The sequence below is a fragment of the Tenrec ecaudatus genome, chromosome 9, assembly GCF_050624435.1.
Source record: "Tenrec ecaudatus isolate mTenEca1 chromosome 9, mTenEca1.hap1, whole genome shotgun sequence".
Classification (NCBI taxonomy): domain Eukaryota; kingdom Metazoa; phylum Chordata; class Mammalia; order Afrosoricida; family Tenrecidae; genus Tenrec; species Tenrec ecaudatus.
In genome coordinates, this window is record NC_134538.1 from 149,312,761 (window position 1) to 149,331,385 (window position 18,625).

Consider the following 18,625-nt stretch of genomic DNA (forward strand, 5'->3'; position numbering starts at 1 on the left):
AGAGCAGGAGCCTCTTATACCCAGTTAGTTTCAGTCATAGCATCTTTTTGTTGACATTTCCTCATTTAAAAGTACGATAATTTTAAGATTGGACCCAAGGCTCCTGGTGAATTTTTGCCACAAGATGGCATTGGTGATTGTTGAGTGCATGTACTATTGAAACCGAATTCAGGGGGGGAAAGTGCACATTTGTATTCTTCTGGGCATAAGAATTGAAAACCTTCATCGCTGCTTATATATAAATTTAATTTTGTGTTGGCTTCCAAAACAGGATTAAATGCTACTTTACATCACTTCTTTCTGTATTCAAGTATTGTTTTGTTCCTTGTTTTTCTGTCTTTATAACTGCAGTAACTGTATTATTTGCCATGTGTTGTATGTGTCTGACTTATTGCTGATAATTGTGGTAACAGGTAAGAAGAAAATACGATGGGACCCAGTTAGGAGACGCTTCATTCAGTCCTGTCCCATCATAAGGATCCCTAACAGGTTTTTGAGAGGTGGGTGATAACTAGCAAGAGCTCTGTCTTCATATGGGTTAAAGGGAACTCTTCATGAATTTGTAAAATTCAAACTCTGTTGGTTTTTCATTGTTTAGCAGCTTAAAATTAGAGTTAAGAAAAGTCTAGAATTTAATTTTACTCCCATATCCCATATTGATCATGTTTGGAATTGTAATTATAAGTGTTGGGGAAGTAATCACTTATTGTCTATGAGAGGGTAGAAATAATCATCTTACTGATACCAGTATGATTTCACTGTAACAATACAATATAAAGAAGGCTGAGCAAATAATTTCACATATTAAGAATATCCTAAATGTGATTCTAAGAAAGAAATAAAAGATTAGTTGATGTGACTATATAGAATTAAAAATCTTATACCATACACATAAATAAAATAAAAATGGAAATAAATACATTTGTGAGAAATGACTAATTTCATGAATATAAAAAGCAAATTCTTAAAAAGCAAAACAAGAACAAATTCTTACAAACATATATTTTTAAAAGCAAATTATGATTAGAAAATTAGATTAAAAATGAATAATCACTTGGTAAAGAAGAAATCAAAATGGCCAATAAATGTGCACAATTACGAATTTTCAGTCTTGTTGAACAGATGCCAGTTAAAATTATATCATCTTTACCTCTTAGATGAAAAGTCAGAATACCCAGTGTTGGTAAGGCTGTTGGGAAATAGAGCTCATATATTGATATAGAAGAGTAATTCGTGGATTCAACTGGACAATATATCAAACGCCTTGGTTCATAGCCTTTGGCCTAGCAATTCTTACTTTTAGAAATACTGTATTCTCTATGCTTCCCCCCCCCTACTAAAACAGTTCACACTGAAAAAAGAAAATCATAGAAGAGGATTGGAAATTGTGATCCATGATTTTTCTAGATATAACACATTCCAGACAGATGTGCTTAATATTTTAATGTAGATGTTATTAAATTATTTATAAGCCAGTATATCTAATTCTAACTGAAGAGATTTAAAAAGAATCCTGTGGGGGGGTTGGTGGTGGAAATTCAGCAGCTGCTATAAGCTGTTTCTATATCCAGTGCTTAACTATTTTTAGCAGCCAAGCTCTGGAACATGAAAAGATTAAAGTCCAGCCTAAATGAGTGAAGACAAGCTTGGGCACAGGGGCAGTGTGTTATCTTTTGGCATAAATAATTTTATTGCTGCAAATTAATAGGTAACTTTAGTATTATGTGACATAAAACCTATTCACTCAAGACCAAGTTGGTATGTCTAAGTCTGTAATAGGCCCCCCTCTTTTCTATTTCTAGATTAGAATACTAATTTAGTGATTTATAATGAGAGTACTAACTTGGGGTGACTAAAGGTAGTTATAATTAAGAAATTGCCTAAGTAGGATGTGGAAATCAATATACTATCAACTGTGTTTAACAAGAATACTCATAAAGAAAATTGTCGAGCCCCTGTGCTTTTAACTGGATGTTGGGACTTTCTTTTCTTTTGTGTATTCTGTGTTTTAAATTTTTTTTCTGATCAGGGAGAAGAAAGATTACAGGTAAGTTTCATACCATTGGTTATTTGTAAGGCCTAGATTGCCTCAACCATTGGCTGAGCGAGAACATGGTGTCTGAGAGTGCAGGGGACCAGGTCTTAGTTCACACCTCTCTGACCTGTTTGGTTTGTCGTGTTGGATGCTGCTGGCATTTGTACTTTCTTTAAACATGTCTCTTCTTTTGGGGTGTTGTATTATCCCAGATAGTTCCTTCCCACCTCTTTGATGGTTCATTCTGTCTCCTTCACTGGCTTCTTTTCTTCCCACCCACAGAAGGTGGGTTTTGCTCCAAGGTTCTGCCCTACTTCCCACATCTCCTCTGTTTATCTCATCAGCAGATATAATTATCTTCCCTTGTTTATTTAGTTCATTCTTGCAGTATTTCTTGATTACCTCCTATGTACCAATCTCTGTGTAAAGTGTAATGATGTAGCTCATCAGATGAGCAGATAGCTGAGTAGAGAATGAGGTGAGTGCAGTTCTCTGTGATACATGCTCTGGTGAGGGAGCACAGCCGGCCCGACTCCAGCTGAGTGGAGGGCAGGAAGGAGTAGCCACCAGGAGGACTTTTCAGAAGGGCCGTGCTTAAAGAAATGAGTAGGTGTTAGCACAGGAGGCTTGGGAGGTTTTAGATGGTGGGGACCAGGCCACGTGAGTGAAGGCATTGAAGCAAAACAGCGTGGTGCTTTCAGAAACGGCAGGAAGTTCGGTGTGGCAGGGAAGGGTGTGGGAAGAAGCCATAGAGAGAGGGCCCAGGTCAAGTGGGAGTTTTCAGCATCAGATTTGTTTTGAGTCAGTGAAGAGAAATAATTGAAAGAGCAGTTTGGCGGTTGTTACAATTACCAAGGTGAGAAATGCTGGAGGCTGAGACGTAAGGTGGTTGTAGTAAGTGTGGAAAGCTGGGGGAAAACCAAACCAAATAATTAGACAAGACTTAATGGTTAAGTGAAGTGGAGGGAGGCAGAGGCCAGCTGGGCTTGCTTTTGGGCTGCAGAGCTCCTCACCATTCTATCCCGGTGGACCAAACAGTGCATTTTAGGGAAAGATGCTAAGTTCAGTTCAATATCCCAACTATTACAATTGTAACCTTTACCACTCTTAAGCGTTACTTCCAGGGAAGCGTCTCTGGCAGGCCTGTCTCCTCTTGGTCCGGAAGGCACCTTCTGTGTCATAGCACCCATCCAGCCTCCCACTGGACTGTAAGTTCTGGAAGGGCAAGGACAGGGCCTTTCATATGTTATCTCAGGTCATGTCCTAGTGCATGTGGTCGGCACAGCACGTGCCTTTAAAGTGAACCGCATCCTTGAAAAGGTCACTGTCAGAAAATAGTATTGGGTTAAAAGTTTTAATATGTTCTCACTTTCTCTGGTCATGGTGACAGTGAAACTAATGGATTATTGAGAACATAACAGTGTAACTACTTAACATTTCATTGGGGTTTTTTTCTTTGTTTTAAAACTTAACCTGCATTTTAAGAATTGCCACTCTCAAGCTTCATTCTGGGAGTCCTGTGACCTAATCTCTATCTGTCTGACGGAGGACAGTTTCTTTCATAGGGCCCATTTTCTGCCACTAGATTCCTTCTGTAGATTCTCGACGCTTTAAAGAGGCTTCTGCCACATTCAAGTGTGGTCCGATGAAGGCCGAGCTGGCTTCCAGTAGTACAGCATGATGGACAGAGGCCACCCCTTAGGCTACTCCCACTCCTGAGCTGTCTTTAGAAAGCGATAAAGCGGACATAAAAAGAATAAGTCAGAATTGTATGGCAAAGCTGTTGTATCGACTTTGGCCTTGGACCGGTTGCTATGTCTCTGTTTCTTTTTGTCACTGAGTCTGCGTCCTTGGCTTGCTGTGAAGATTAAGAATAGCTACAAAGCCCGTCGAAGAGCCTCTTAGGTTTAGCAGTGTTGGGTTAATGGTGGCAACCAGCATCACTGTTTCTATTGTTACAGTACCAGCAGTTGTTGTTGTTTGGGGGGAGGGTTAGTACCAGCAAGTTTTGGGAATCACAGCATAATAGAAAGCAGTTGGAATGAGATTGTTGAGAAACCAGGGCAGAGTGGAAGGCAAATCCAGTAAGTGTTCTTGCCATATGGTGAAAGCCTAAGGATTTATTTCTTGGTTCCACCCTGAAACTAAGCTTAGAGTCAGAAGAAATCCTCTCTAAGTTTAGAGTCCGAAGAGGAAAAGGGAATAAACTGGGGGTAGTGGAACCTCAGGGCCTGCTGGAAAGGAAAGGACACACCGATGTTCACACTAGCAGAACTGGACACAGCGAGTGCCTGACAAGCGAGTGGATGGATAAATTGTGGTCCCTTCACACAATGGAGTACTCCCCAGTTTAAACAGTAGCAGTGCATCTATGAGATACCTTATAACATGGATAAACATGGAGGATATTATGCTGAGGGAAATTAGTCCATCACAAAAAGAGAAATATGAGACTAGTTGTGTAAAAAGTTAAGAAAAGGTTCATACACAGAAAGAAACATTCTTTGGAGATTACCAGGAGTAGGAGGTAAAGGAAGGTTAAATCACTAACTAGAGAAAAGACACATGATAACGTGGGCGAGACTATCAAATTTAAAAAATATATATATATATTTTATTGTGTTTTGATGAGAGTTTACATAGCAAATTAGGTTCCCATTAAACAATTTCTATATATACTGTTCAATGACATAGATTATGTTTTTCTTTTTAAAATCACTTTATTGGGGGCTCCTACAATTCATTTTACAATCCATACATCCATCCGTTGTGTCTAGCACATTTGTACATTTATTGCCATCCTAATTTTCAAAACATTTCTTTTTACTTGGGGCTGCACATTATGTCAACATTTTTTTAATGTATAGAATTGAAATCATACACCTCCATGGCGAAGTCTCTTTTAAAAAGAGTTGTATATGCAGACTATAAATCTTTACAGGAACAGACAGACCGCCTCATCTTTCTCCCATGGATTAGCTCACAGGCTTGAACCACCGACCTTAAGGCTAGCAGCTCAACTCCTAGCCCTCAGCATCACCAGGCTCCTTACCTTTGGTGCCGGGAAAGGCAATCTGCAATAAGGGGGAGGTCAGCACAGAAGGATCGAGGCAAAGAAGGAGTGTCAGAGTGAAGGCGACAAGGTCACTGCTGTTTCACCACAGTCCTGCAGTAACAGTCGTTATCATCTACCAGTTGCTGCACAAGTAGACACACAATTTGAACAGGTGTGGGAAAACTATTGGGACCACACCCCAAAATAGGTATAGGTTTGACAGAGGATCTTTCTGTCTATGCATTTATATGGGCTGCAAGTATTTCCATGATTTACAGAGTATATGGGGGCAAAGTTTTAGCCATAACCAAACACCATGAGGGGATGAATCGCTGGGCCTGGGGGCTCAGGACCATAGTCTTGGGGGATATCAAGGTCAATTGACTTAACAGCCCATGTAGACAATATTGGTGAGTATCCAATGGAATCTTTAAAGTTTGTGAAAGGCCATCTAGGGTGCAGCTATAAGTCAGTCTCTATCTAGAGGAAGGAGGAGTGAAGAAAACCAGATGCCTGGAAACTGCCATGTAGACAGGCCTATACAAGGTGAGCAGTAACACCATAGAGGTACCCATTCCTGAGAACAGCCAACCATACACCTTCAAAAGGGCAACGTATGCAGCAGGGATAAAGCTCAGAAGGCAAGGCAGGGTAGGAAAGGAGGATGGGTGGAAAAGTAAACATAGGGGACAAGGGCAATGAGTGCCAGTAACACTGGGATTGTAGTCCTTGTCATCAGACAAAATGTGGGTGACTGGTTTCATGGAAAACCAGTTTGCTCCGTAAAATTTCACCTAACCCACAATCAAAAACAAACCTAAACAAACAAAAAAACCTAAAGGACTGATTTGAAAAGTTACTGTATTTCTATACGGACATAGCTATAGATATGTGTGGGTGTGTATAATAATAAATAATATGCAAACCATTCAACTCCTTGTGTATATTCATTTCTATGTGCACTGTATGTGTTAACGTGGGGGAACATGGTATTTCTCTTGTTCCTTCTTTCCTTTCTATGAAGATCTCTGGCAGTGCCATTGGTTCCCAGGATAGAGTCGGGAGAACAGCCTGTCAAGCTCAGTGGGGGCTTGCTCTGAGGAAGGTTGGGCAGGCAATGCTAGCGTGCTCTGTGGTTGGAGAGCCACCACCAGAGGGAGGGTGAGGAAGGAGGGCTGGGGTAGTGGAAGGGAGCTCCATCAAGGGTCATGACAAAAGAATATAGCCAGAGTAGGGCAACCATATTTCTTCTCTCTTCAAGAGGAAGTCTGTCAGAGGACCCCTTCCTGAAGAGGCCCCCAGTCAGACAGACCTCTCCTGTAAAATCAGAGTGCTACAGCTGTGGAGGAAGCCCAGACTTCTGCTTTGGCCCTTCATGTGTTAACACGGTTAGGTCATCAAGGCTCAGCAGACATGTGAGGGCAACTAGACTTGATAGAGGTTGACCCAGATGAGCAAAGCAAACAGCTGCCTGGAGGGAAGTAGGCCGGAAGGTAGGAAGTCTGTGAGTCAGAATCGACTCTGTGGCAGTGGGTTTCTTTTGTGTCTGCCTTTTTAATCACAGGCTGTATCCTTCGAGTCAAGAACGACGTGGATGCATAAATCAAAAACGGACTGTGTGGAGGAAAAGGAATGATTAAAGAATAGCGTAGCTCTGTAGTGAGATAGTGATGGGTGAGATAAAAGCTCACCAGAGGGCTACTTAGTAGACAAGCTTAAGGCCAATTACTTCTCATGAATATGATGTCGAGGAAATACCCAGGCCAAGAACAAAGGGACATAAGCAATAGTCATGCTTTGAGGATGGCTTGAAGGAAGAGCTATCTGGTATCCATTTAACAAGAGCTACCAGGAGAGATCAGACAGTGAACATGCCAAAGAAGTCTCTCTGCTTGTATGTATAATGGGCCCTCTGAGTAACAAACGGGGAAAGGAAACACAAACAGAAAGAGCTGCCTTTACGCTTTGGAACTACCGAGGGTTCCAGAGAGAAGGCAGTTGCTTAGAGGGACTCAGGGCTAAGAAGCAGACGGGCATTGATTCTTATCTGCAACCTGGCTTGTTAGAGGATAACGTGTTGTCCGTGTTCTTTGCATGGCGACGTCTGTGCCCAGCCTTGCTGGTGTTTAAATGGGCATCTAAACACCATTTTAGAGGAAAGCACTTGAAAGCCACTTCCAGGACAATGGAAACAAACCCAGGCAGGAGGAAGGTAGATAGAAGCAGCAGCAGTGTGCAGAGAGGCCAGTGACTGTAAGATTCTTCCAGAGAGAGTGACCGTGAATGTTAATGTTACGGGAACACATTTCTAAACATACGAGGGCGGCTTCAAAAAGTTTGTGGCAAAATTCCATTGTCTTTTAATTCCATTTTTCCATGAACTTTTTGAAGTCCCCTCTTGTATGTTTGTGTGTTTGTAAACATACTGGGACTGAAATTTTCAGTGCAACAAATCAGGCAGGGAGAAAGTGAGTATCTTAGAATAGGTGCCAAGTCTACATGTTGATGCCTTTTTCTTTGAAAACTTATAGATGTAATAGTTATTAAAAAGAAAAATCCAAATAACATGGAAATGCAGGGGGTGAAAAGTGAATCTGCTTATCTCAAGCGTATATAAAGAATTTGCATAAAGCAGTAGAAAGATCAGTAAGACTATGTAGGCGGCTTGAGCTGGTACTTCTCAAGAGGCACTATTGAAATAGCCAGTAAGCACACATGGACTCTAGGACAGACAACCACCGCGGGAACAGTCATGGGAGTAGCGTAGCGATGCCTTGAGGGTGGGGGCAGGTGGGAGCAGAAGGGGAGAAAGGGACAACCGAGCACAAGGATTGACGTTTAAACACTAGCACCACCACCCAGGGGGACAAACAACAGAAATGTGGGTGAAGGGAGGCAGTGGATAGTGTAAGACAGTAAAACAATAATAATTTATGATTTATCAAGGGTTCATGAGGGTGGTTGTGGGTGGGGGAAAGAGGAGCTGATACTAGGGGCTCAAGTAGAAAATGATTTGAAAATGATGAGGGCAACTTATGTAGACATGTGCTTGATACAATTGATGTATGGATTGTTATAAGACTCCCCAATAAAACGATTTATATATATATAAGAACTAGCCAATAAACATATGAGGTGTTGAACCTCATTAATGCTTAATGAGAGAAGTGCATATTAAAATCACAGTGTGATAGGTCTGTGAAGCCACAGACAAGAAAAGCAACTCACCGCCATCCAGTCAATTACAACTTACGGCAGCCACACAGTGCAGAGCAGACTGGCACCTTTGCATCAGCACGACTGTAACTTTTTACAAGCCTCATCTTTCTCCCATGGAGCAGCTGGTGGTTTCAAACTGCTGACCCTGTGGTTAAGCAGCCCAACTCGTAGCCACGACACCACCAGGACTCCTCATGAATTGCTAAATTAAAAAGACTGACAGTGCCAATCAATACCAAGTATTGGCAAGGGTGGGGAGCAGCAGACGTTCTTACCTGCTGCCGGTCGGGGGATGTAAACAGGCCCAAACGTTTTGAGAAACATCTTGGTCTTAGGGAGGCAAGTTAAAGCTGCCTGTCCACAGTGAGTCAGAAGTCCACTTCTAGATAGATGGGTGACAGATGGGTGGGCCTCTGGGCACGTGTGAACATGTACAAAAACCTTTATAGCAGCATGCAGAACCCCAACTTTAAAATAATCTGTGTCCATTCATACAATATGGACTTCATAAATAAGATGTTTTTATATTCACTTCAAGAAATATTTTTTGAGAATGGAAATGAATGACTACCTCTCCAAAAATATGGGGACTCTCAAAAACAGCTGTGAAGTATAGTATGTGAGTTATATGTCAATAAACCTGTTCAGACAAACAAAAAGCAATTGGGCGGGGGGAAAGAACCTAGAAAAAATTTATGCCGGATCATTCTGTTCAAGTAGGCTTCCGAGGGCAAAGTAAGCAATCTTGTTTGGGGATACATACATGCCTAGCTGTGATACAATTATAAAAAGAAAACGAGTGTTATGATTGCTGGGAAGGAGGTGGGTTGGGAAAGCTGTGATGAGAACAGGATAGTTAGGGGGAGCTTCTAGGGGCTGACAATATGACTGTTTCTTGGCCAGGATGAAGTTCTCTTGTACGTAGTGTGTGACACTGTACAAATGTAATCATGTTCCTGCCCTAATGGAAGGGGACTGACTGAACAACAAAAACCGTAGGCTTCTCACTTGGTTCAGCTTACACAATTCCGACGGAAAAAGATAAACTTTCTGTTGGATGGGTGCCCAAGTTTGTGCTTGGATCTGCTGCAGAGCAGAGCAGAACTTTCAATGGACATTGAAACAAACGGGATCGAAGTCCTGAAGCACTTCGGAAATGAACCATGGTTTTCCCAGGACAATCTTGAAGACCAAGCACAGAGCGATGACTATCAAGAGGTGGAAGTGATCCAGTCAAAGCAAAACCAGACCAGGCAAGAGCAAAGATCACAGAAAGTTTGGGGATATTCAAGGTGTTTTTCTGGTTGGCTTTCTGGAGAGCCAGAGAACAGTAACATCTGCTTATGGGAATTGTTTGAGAAGGTTAACCAAAGCTCTAACAGAAAACATGCCTGGGAAAGCTTCACTTGAAAGTCCTTCTCCACCGTGACAATTTGCTGGTTCATTTTTGTGAGAGTTTCCATGTGGTATCCACGCTACAGTCCTGATGTGGCTTCTTCTGACCACTTGTCCTTTGACCCCTTTTTTTCCTATTATTAAAAAAAAAAACCTTTAAAATTTTTATTTTTAACCTTATTGGGGGCTCTTAACCCCCAAAATCTTTTAAAAGCACCCCGTTTTCTTCGGTGAGTAATACAATAGATTACATTGACATGGTTGAATCCCCAGGACCCGCAGTATTTCAGCGGCAGACTAAAGGGCTGCTACCATCACCTACCGAAGTGTGTTGAAAAATCAAGTTTGTGCTTTTAAATTTTTATCGTTCCATTTCCCCCAAAGCATTCTGAAGCCCCTTCACATCAACCAATAGGCACATTGTAACCTAGAAGTGGACGTACTACTATGTCTGAGGTGCGGTAACAATAGCCCCACGTACACTGGTGGTGTAGTGCTTCTGAGTTGGGCTGCGATCTGATAGGTTGGTAGTTCAAAAGCACCAGCTGCTCTTTGGGAGCAAACAGTTAGTTACAGAAACTCACAGGGGCAGTTCTGGTCTGTCTGATAAGGTCGCCATGAGTCAGTTTGGACTCAATGGCAGTGAGTTTTTTTTAAGTTTAGTACATGTAAGGAAGCTGAGGCTCAGGGAGGTTTAGAGACTGACCCAAAGACACACTTGGAATGAACCTGGATTTGGAGCTCTGGCTCTTTCTTCCTGCCACACCTTTTGTGTTTCAAGATTCCCAGGAGGAGATAAGAAATGGAATTTTTCATTTAAGGTAACTCACAGCTTGTTAGTCAGTGTGCTAGTGGATCGTTATTTCCTGAGCACTGTTTTTATATGCCTGGGTTTATGTGGAGATGGAGTGCCAGCGTCATTCATTGTACCCTCTGGAGTGCTGTTACAGGGGCTGAGCTCTAAGAGCCCTGAGGCTTGGTTGAGAAGGAGCTGCAGGTGCTGGAGTTGGAGGTACATCTCAGTAGGCAAGGCTCTTGCAGCGAGCGAGCGAGCGAGAGACAGACAGACAGACAGACAGACAGACAGACAGAGAGAGACCCCGACCAAGACCCAAAGACGCTCAAGTGCCAGGAGAGGACACTACTTCCTACAGGCTCCACCGAGTAACGCAGCGACTCCCCAGTACCTTTTGTTGTGGCTGCTCTAGGTCTGCGCAGAATTTCTTTTTTACTTCTTGATGAAAAACAGACCCTAGAAAGTGGGATTTTTGTTTTAAATTTTTTAGTATATAGGGATCCCAGGGACAGGATGGTTAAAACGTTTGCTCCCTGAAAGGTGGGTGGTTCCACCAGCCGTTCTGCCGAAGACCAGACCTGGCATTCAGCCCCCAGAAAGATCACAGCCCAGGGAGTCCCCTGGGGCAGCTCCACTCCATCCTCTAGGCGGGTTCCTAAGAGTTGGGGTTGACTTATGGACACACAACAACAACCGAAAGTTGGAGTTTGATTTTTAAAACATGCTAGACAAAGCCTCAGGTTAGTACTGGGTGTTTTTATGTGTCACAGGATTGTAAGACTATTAGTCAGTGTGGTCACAGTGTCTCTTCTGGACATTTGAGCTTGGTGAGCTCGGACTAAGCGAGATCATGGAGGTGGCTCAGGACTGGACAGTGCTTCATTCTGTTCGGTGGGAGCTGACCTCATGGCCATGGACACCTTGACTCAATATGAGGGAGCTTCAGAAAGTCCATGGAAGAATCCCGTGATCTTGTAATTCCACTTTCCCACAAACTTTTTGAAGCCCCCTTTTATGAAAGTAGATGTGTCTTCAGGGTAAGAGCAGTGAATCTTCTCACTCTGCCCTGAATACACTTAAGCAGCTGCAGCTCTCTAGCTGTGCAAGGCCTTGTGTAGACCAGTATGAAAACCTGTAAAAAGAAAGAATCAGAAGTTTGCTGAGTTTTTAATTTTTTTAATATTAAGTCAACTGGTTAATAATTAAAGTTCAGAGTAGCATTTCTTAGTAAAACTCTTTAATAGGATTAAAGATGATCTTTGAGATAAGAAGGATGTTTTTTGTTAATTGCTATAATCTCTAGAATGGTGTTTAAATTCTAAATAGTTCTGTAACTCATGAAAGCCAGTTTTCTTTTTTAAGTGTATAATTATATATTGTGGGAAAATCACAGGTTGTGTGTATGTGCTTGTTTATACACGACTCATTCACATTTGTGATTATATTTATAACTTTGTATATAATTCTCCAATGTTCACAGTTTAGTTTTTTTAACTAAAAAAAAAAAAACCTCCTTTGAGGAAATAAACATTTTTCCTTGTAGCTTTTGAATTAATTAAAGAAGGAGAAGGGCCTCCTTCTTCTCTTGAAGTTTTCAAATGGAGTCAGCCCCATCCTTGAAAGAGAGTTCATAATGCTGTTTGCCTCTCTAGAGGAAAGCCTCTTTACTGTTGTCAACTACTACAGTAACCATGTGAGATAAAAATGGAGACCAGCTGCTTAAGATCTGAAATAGTGTGTAGGTGACTGTGATGTCTAAAATGACCTGGGCAAATCAAAACCAGATTATCAACACCCCCTCAGCCCTTTTGAAGCTAAACCAGTTGTTACGTCAGTTTATTTGTGCTTGTAGTCTGCACTGCCACCGATGACAAACTGTCCTCTTCTCCCCCAGGCCACAGGCCTCCACCAGCGCGCAGTGGACACCGGTGTGTGGCAGACAATACCAACCTGTACGTGTTTGGAGGCTACAACCCAGATTACGATGAGTCTGGGGGGCCCGACAATGAGGACTACCCTCTCTTCAGGGAGCTCTGGAGGTATCACTTTGCTACAGGAGTGTGGCACCAGATGGGCACAGATGGCTACATGCCCCGAGAATTGGCATCCATGTCACGTGAGTGCAAGCAGTTCTGAACTTCTGGCTTTGCAAACCGCGCAGGAGGCCAGGCTCTGTCAGCGGTCCCTGCCGGTCAATTAGATGACTGTGCCGTGCTAGACCGGCTCCGGGCTAGGCTTTGAGTGTGCTCAGAATACCGCATAGACCTTCGAATGACATGGAAGCTGCACACTCCCGAGTCTGAATCCAGCTCTGCATTATTTACATGCTGGACGATTTTTAGCCTCCATTTCCTGGTCTGTACAATGCGACTTAACCATTTCTCAGAAGGTCAACTAGAAAATACACGAGTGGGTAACCCCAAAAAACTAGGTGAACATTGAGCAACTTGCTCTCACTTAGTGCACCTGGGAATTGCTGTCGCCTAGGAAGGTTCTCTCTAGCCACAGTGAATTTTTTCATAAAAGCAGTTTCACTTGAACCTCATTTTCTGTGATGACCGATTTAAGAAAACAGCGTGCGGCTATGAAATTTTGTTTCCTATTCAGGCGCAGAAACTGTTGTAAGGTTGAACACAGGTTACAAGGACAGCACCGTGGGAAAAACTCAAGTGTATAAGTGGTTTTCTTTTTTCAAAAAAGGTGAAATAGCGATTGATGACAAACCTGATTCTGTATATCCATCAACTTCCCAAACAGACAAAATTGTAGACAAAATTCATGCACTTGTGCTCAAAGACTGACGATGATGATGACAGACCATTGAAGAGATGGGGCAGATATCTAGATTGGCTTGGAGCTCGGGTCAGCAAATTTTAATGGAAGATTTGGGAATGAGGACGGTCGCTTCGAAATTTGCCTCTGGTTCTGACTGACCAGGAAAAAGCACATCAAGTGGAAACATGCTGTGCTTTGGAAGTACAGCTCCAGAGTGACCCAGATGTTTCCACAAGCTCATTACTGGTGAGGAGACATGGTGCTATTCTTTTGACCCTGAAAGGAAACATCAGTCAAGCCAGTGGAAGACACCATCGTCACCCTGCCCCCAAATGCTTGTCAGGTGAAATCAAAGATCATTTGTTTTTTGATGTGAGGGGGACAGAGCATTTGGAGTTCATTCCATTGGGTCAGACTATTAATCAGGATTTCTTTTTAGAGGTTCTGAAAAGATTTCATAGCAGTGTGCAACAAAAAGGCCGGATTTGTGGCAGATGGGAGACTAGTTTTGCAACCATGATAATGTACCTGCTCACGCAGCCATCTCAGTGCACCAGTTTTTGGCAAAAAACAGCATGCCTCTCTTGTCCCCCAGGCATTACTCACCTGACCTTGTTCTGTGAGCCTTCTTTTTGTTTCCCTGAAAGCAGAGGGGCACAAAAGGACAGTGATTTGAGGACACAGAAGAGGTGAAGAGAAAACGAGGAAGGTGCTGCCAGCCATCCAACAGATGAGTTTGAAAACTTTCCAAGAAAGGAATCGCAGATTTGAAAATGATTCCCTGTAATGGAGAGTGCTTAAGTGAAGGCGATATGGCTGTTGTTGGAAACTTTTCAGTACATAGCGTGAGGGGGTTCCAAGGCCGAATGTGAGGGTCAGCGCACAGTGGGCTTTGTGGTGATGGAAATCCACGGACCAGCTGAGTCCTCACCACGCCCTCTGATGGAGGTGCCGGAGTGAGGATCGTTGTGCAAAGGAGGGCGCTGAGGTTTCAGGGAGAGTGCAGACTCTGGGACCATGCTGCCGGGGAGAGAGAGGATCCCAGCCTGGCAGAGTTCTTTTCAGGAAACTTTCATAGTGTTATTTAAACCACTCGCCCCCAATAAAATGATTTTAAAAAAATACCACTCGCTGCCCCTTTGCCACCATCTGTCAAATCCGGGAAGATAATAATAGTTCCTAGCTCGTCGGGTAGCTGTGAAGATTAATTTGCAGGCAGAATAATGTCCTGAGGCCACACTAGACTTTAAACCCAGGTCTCACTGGCTCCAGAGGTGAGGCTGTCAGCCACACTACGTCCATTAAAGAATGAAAGAAAATGACATGGAAAGTACTCAGGCACTCCTCAGTGGGCGAGTGGATACACAGACCACGCAACAGACACGCACTGGAGTGTGAAACGAAACCCCGCCTGCTGTGCTTGAGTGGGTTCCAGCTCGCAGAGCCCTCTGCGTGGCACAGTGTACAGCGTTAGAGAATAAGGTGACGCAGCAGGAACTGTCGCATGGCATGCTGAGCCTGCGGACACGGTGCTGCACCAAACAGGTCAGTCACAAAAGGCTAACTAGTGTAGGAGGCCCTCGTTTTACTTATGCACAGAATGAAGCTTCCTTTCCTGATCACCAGCGACGGGAGGGGGAAGGAGAGGCAGTCACTATCTGGATAGTAGGCCTAGCAGGGAGACACAGGGCGGTGTGAAAGGGTCAGAGAGGCAAGCACTGTGAGCCCTGCCGCGCCCTCAACCCTGCAGGAACAGTAAGAGCATGCACTAACACGAGTGTCTGTCAGCTGAACAGGCCTGGGGTGACATGGGCATATACACAGGTTTGGCACAGGATAGTTCAACATATATATTTGGTTGTGCTGCAAATATATCCAGGTATATGGTAGAGCATGCAGGGGCAAAGCTATGCAAACTTCTTAACCATAACCACACACCTCGAGAAACTGAGACACTGGGCTTGGGGCACCTTGGTCAGTCAGCATAATACAGCCCATAAACACAGTATTGGACACCCTACTTCGATAAGCCTAAAAGGGGGCCATCTAAGGAACGACTACTGGTCTCTTCCCATCCGGAGCAAAGAAGAATGAAGAAACCCAAAGATTTATGGAAAAACCGAGTCCAAGGAATCATGGCCTCTACTAGCTTGAGACCAGAAGAACCCGATGGTGCCCAGCTCCCAGTATCCGCTGCTCTGATCAGGATTACCATGGAAACACTTGGATAGCAATAGGAGAGAAATGTAGAACAAAATTAAAAATCATTTTAAAAGATTTAGATTTTCTGATCTGATCAAGGTTAACGGGACCCCCCACTAGACACCCTTCAAGCCTGGAACCGACACCCCTCACCTGCTTCTCCAGGATCACGTTTCAGCCAAGTAATAGTTTGAAAAGCAAATAGCAATACTTGTGCGGAATTTGCTCCCCAGAACAATTAGTCATACAAAATCATAGTTGAGATGATAGGAAGGGGCAGGGAAGATCGACCATGGGAATGGGGAACCAGTGGGGGAGCGGGCAGAGTGCTGCTAGGCTGAGGGCAATGCAGCTCAGGTCACAAATTCAAATGCCACCCAGTCCCTGCCTGGGAACCTAACTTGCTCTGTAAACGTTCACTCAGACTACAGTAGAACGCTACAGTGCAAAGGCAGGAAAGAGAAGGGAAGCCCTGTTTTCAGAGTGGAAGTCTGTGTATAATTAGGGGTGTGTATTGTCAGGAACAGATGAAGGGCGAGCACCAAGGTTACTAGAAGGACATCGGTCTGTTTCTTTTTACCTGATGGAGGATTAAAATGACAGAAACCCTAATTTCAGGTGTAAGATCGTTCCATCGGCAGAATCAGAATGATCCTTACACCCCTTCGCCCCACTGAGCCCCACTGGGGCCTTGTAAGGAAACGCTGATAGATGCTTCATCTTCCTCTGCTTTGCTGCACCCTTGAGCTTGAGCTGCTGTTGGCAGTAGTGGTCTGGTTCTGGATTATTATACCCAGATGTAATGAACTCCACAGGGTGTATCAACCAGATGTCGTTCCCTTACCCATGGCGCAGTTCTTCCATAAACGAGAGCGTTTTGTGCGGAACTTTGTGGTAGCAAGATGTCGGGTGTGAGCGGTCTTCTCGGGTGTTCCCTTTGCGTTTCTCAGCCCCCCGCGGGCACTGGGCCTATGTTGCCTGGAACCAGTGTGTCAATGGAACGTGTGCTTCTTCTCCCCCAGTTGTGCTGCATGGAAACAACCTGCTCGTGTTTGGAGGGACGGGCATCCCCTTTGGTGAGAGCAACGGCAACGACGTGCACGTGTGCAATGTGAAGTATAAGAGGTGGGCGCTCCTCGGCTGCCGAGGGAAGAAGCCCAGTCGGATATATGGACAGGTACCGGGCCAGTTGTGGCAGATGTGTTTGCTCATAGTTTTTAAAAATAATTACTCTGTTATTTATTTTCCCCCAAATGGAAAATGTGTAGTTAGGCTTTTCAGTCCTGTCGTGAGATGGACAGTTGTGAGCCTGGCTGCTTGCCTCTCCTTTTTCTCCTCTCACCTGTGGTTCTGAATCCAGGGCATCTCTGGTGGTGTGCTGGTTACACATCGGCCTGCTAACTGCAAGGTCCAAGTTTCGGAGCCACTAGCCTTTTCGAGGGAGGAAGTTGGGGCTCACTACTCCTGTAAAGAGCTGTGGGTTTGGTGACCCTTAGGGGCAGTGCGACCCTGCCATATCAGGTTGCTCTGAGTCACTGTTCATGAGATCGGTAGGTGGAACATGCTTAGCTGGCCAAGGCTTTACCTTTGTAAGACTGGTCTCTGAGATCTCTGAAACATGCTGCTCTTGAAGGGACAGGTGTTTCAGAAAGGTAAAAAGTACCAGCAAATTTTAGAAGACTGGATTTGGCGGGGGAGGGCGTCTGTCAGTCAGTCTCGTTCACCTTTCCCCATTTTCCAGGCCATGGCGATCATCAACGGCTCCCTTTATGTCTTTGGAGGGACAACGGGATACATTTACAGCACAGACCTGCACAAATTAGATCTCAACACCAGAGAGTGGACACAGCTGAAACCTAACAACCTGTCCTGCGACCTGCCAGAAGAGAGGTGAGCTTCTCGGGTGCCGACTGGCCGCCTTCCCGCTTAGTGCCGAGCCGTTGGAAGAACACCCTTTGACCCTGGTTACAAGGGCCAACTAGCAAGAAATGCTCTTCGGCCAGGGATGGCACTTTCTTCTTAACTGAAGACATTTCTCTCTGATGTCTCAGGTTTTCAGCTTCAGAAAGCTTGTATATAACACTTTGAAGAAGAAATGAGTGGTAGCAGTTTTAAGCAAAATTTTTATCACAGGAAAAACAATTACTTGGCGTTTACTTTTTTAGTTCCCTTCTGCACCCACATATTAAGACCCATTGACCCATTTCTCACAGCTGTGTCCCCAATACCGAACACAGGGCAGGGCCCAGTGGGTGGGGACGGGTTGGGGTGGGTGAGTGGACAGACAGGTGGGTAAGTGAGAGGAGGGGAGGAAGGAAGTAGGGAGAGAGGGCGCTGTCTGCAGTGCCCCGACATCATAGGAAGATGTCCTGGTGCTTTCTAGCAGCAGGCTGACGTGTGTCACTGTCTACTCAGCTTTCTCGTTAGTAGAATTATATGCACTAGAAAGCTTGAAGATTTTTTTCTCTTCCCTTTAAAAGCACAAAGAGTAAACATTTTAAAATCCACTGTGTCTTTGTTGCCCTTAAACAGAACAGCGTGCAGGTGCTAAGGGGCTGTCGGTGTTGGGTGCCATGGCATCAGCTTCCCCCCCGAACAGACCCTGCCTGCTCCCGCGCCCCCACTCACTGGGTTCTCTGTGAGCCCTTTGTGCCACCCCCGTGTCGCTCTTTCTGGCGGACCCTCTGCTTCCCAGTCGTCAGTCCTCCTGATGACGTGTCCATTGTTGTTGTGCCCATAGCGACCGGCGCCATCCTCACAAATGCTCCTTTGCTTGAGCCCATGGCTGCAGCCCGAGGTCAGTGACCTCGTGGCAGGCCTTCCTCTCTTTCACTGCCCCTCTCTTTTCAGGCAGCACCGTGCCAGGCGTGACGTCCTTTTACAGGGACTGGTCTCTCCTGACCACATGTCCAAAGGATGTCCGAGGAAGCCTTGCACCTTGGCCTCTAAGGAGCACCCTGGCTGCACTTCTTCCAAGACAGGGGTTGGTCCTTTTGGCGGCCCAGGGTACTTTCGGTCTTCTTCTCCAGCACCACCATTCAAATGCATCGATTCTCCTTCCACCCTTTGGTCTTCCTCACTCGTGCCCAACTTTCCCATGGCACATGAGGCCGTCGGAAATGCCATGGCTTGGGTCAGTTCTCAAAGT

At 44.5% G+C, this 18,625-nt stretch overlaps 1 protein-coding gene across 2 annotated transcripts in view; it reads left to right on the forward strand.

Annotated features, from left to right (window-relative positions):
* KLHDC10 (kelch domain containing 10) overlaps nt 1-18,625 on the forward strand; it is a 78,963-nt gene that overhangs the window by 48,588 nt on the left and 11,750 nt on the right. Inside the window, exons 2-5 of one of the 2 annotated variants that reach the window (XM_075558661.1) lie at nt 414-500; nt 12,395-12,616; nt 16,500-16,654; nt 17,219-17,367. In XM_075558661.1, coding sequence (XP_075414776.1) covers nt 414-500; nt 12,395-12,616; nt 16,500-16,654; nt 17,219-17,367 — 613 coding nt within the window. The remainder of the gene's footprint in view (nt 1-413; nt 501-12,394; nt 12,617-16,499; nt 16,655-17,218; nt 17,368-18,625) is intronic. The other variant, XM_075558662.1, reaches the window with a different exon arrangement.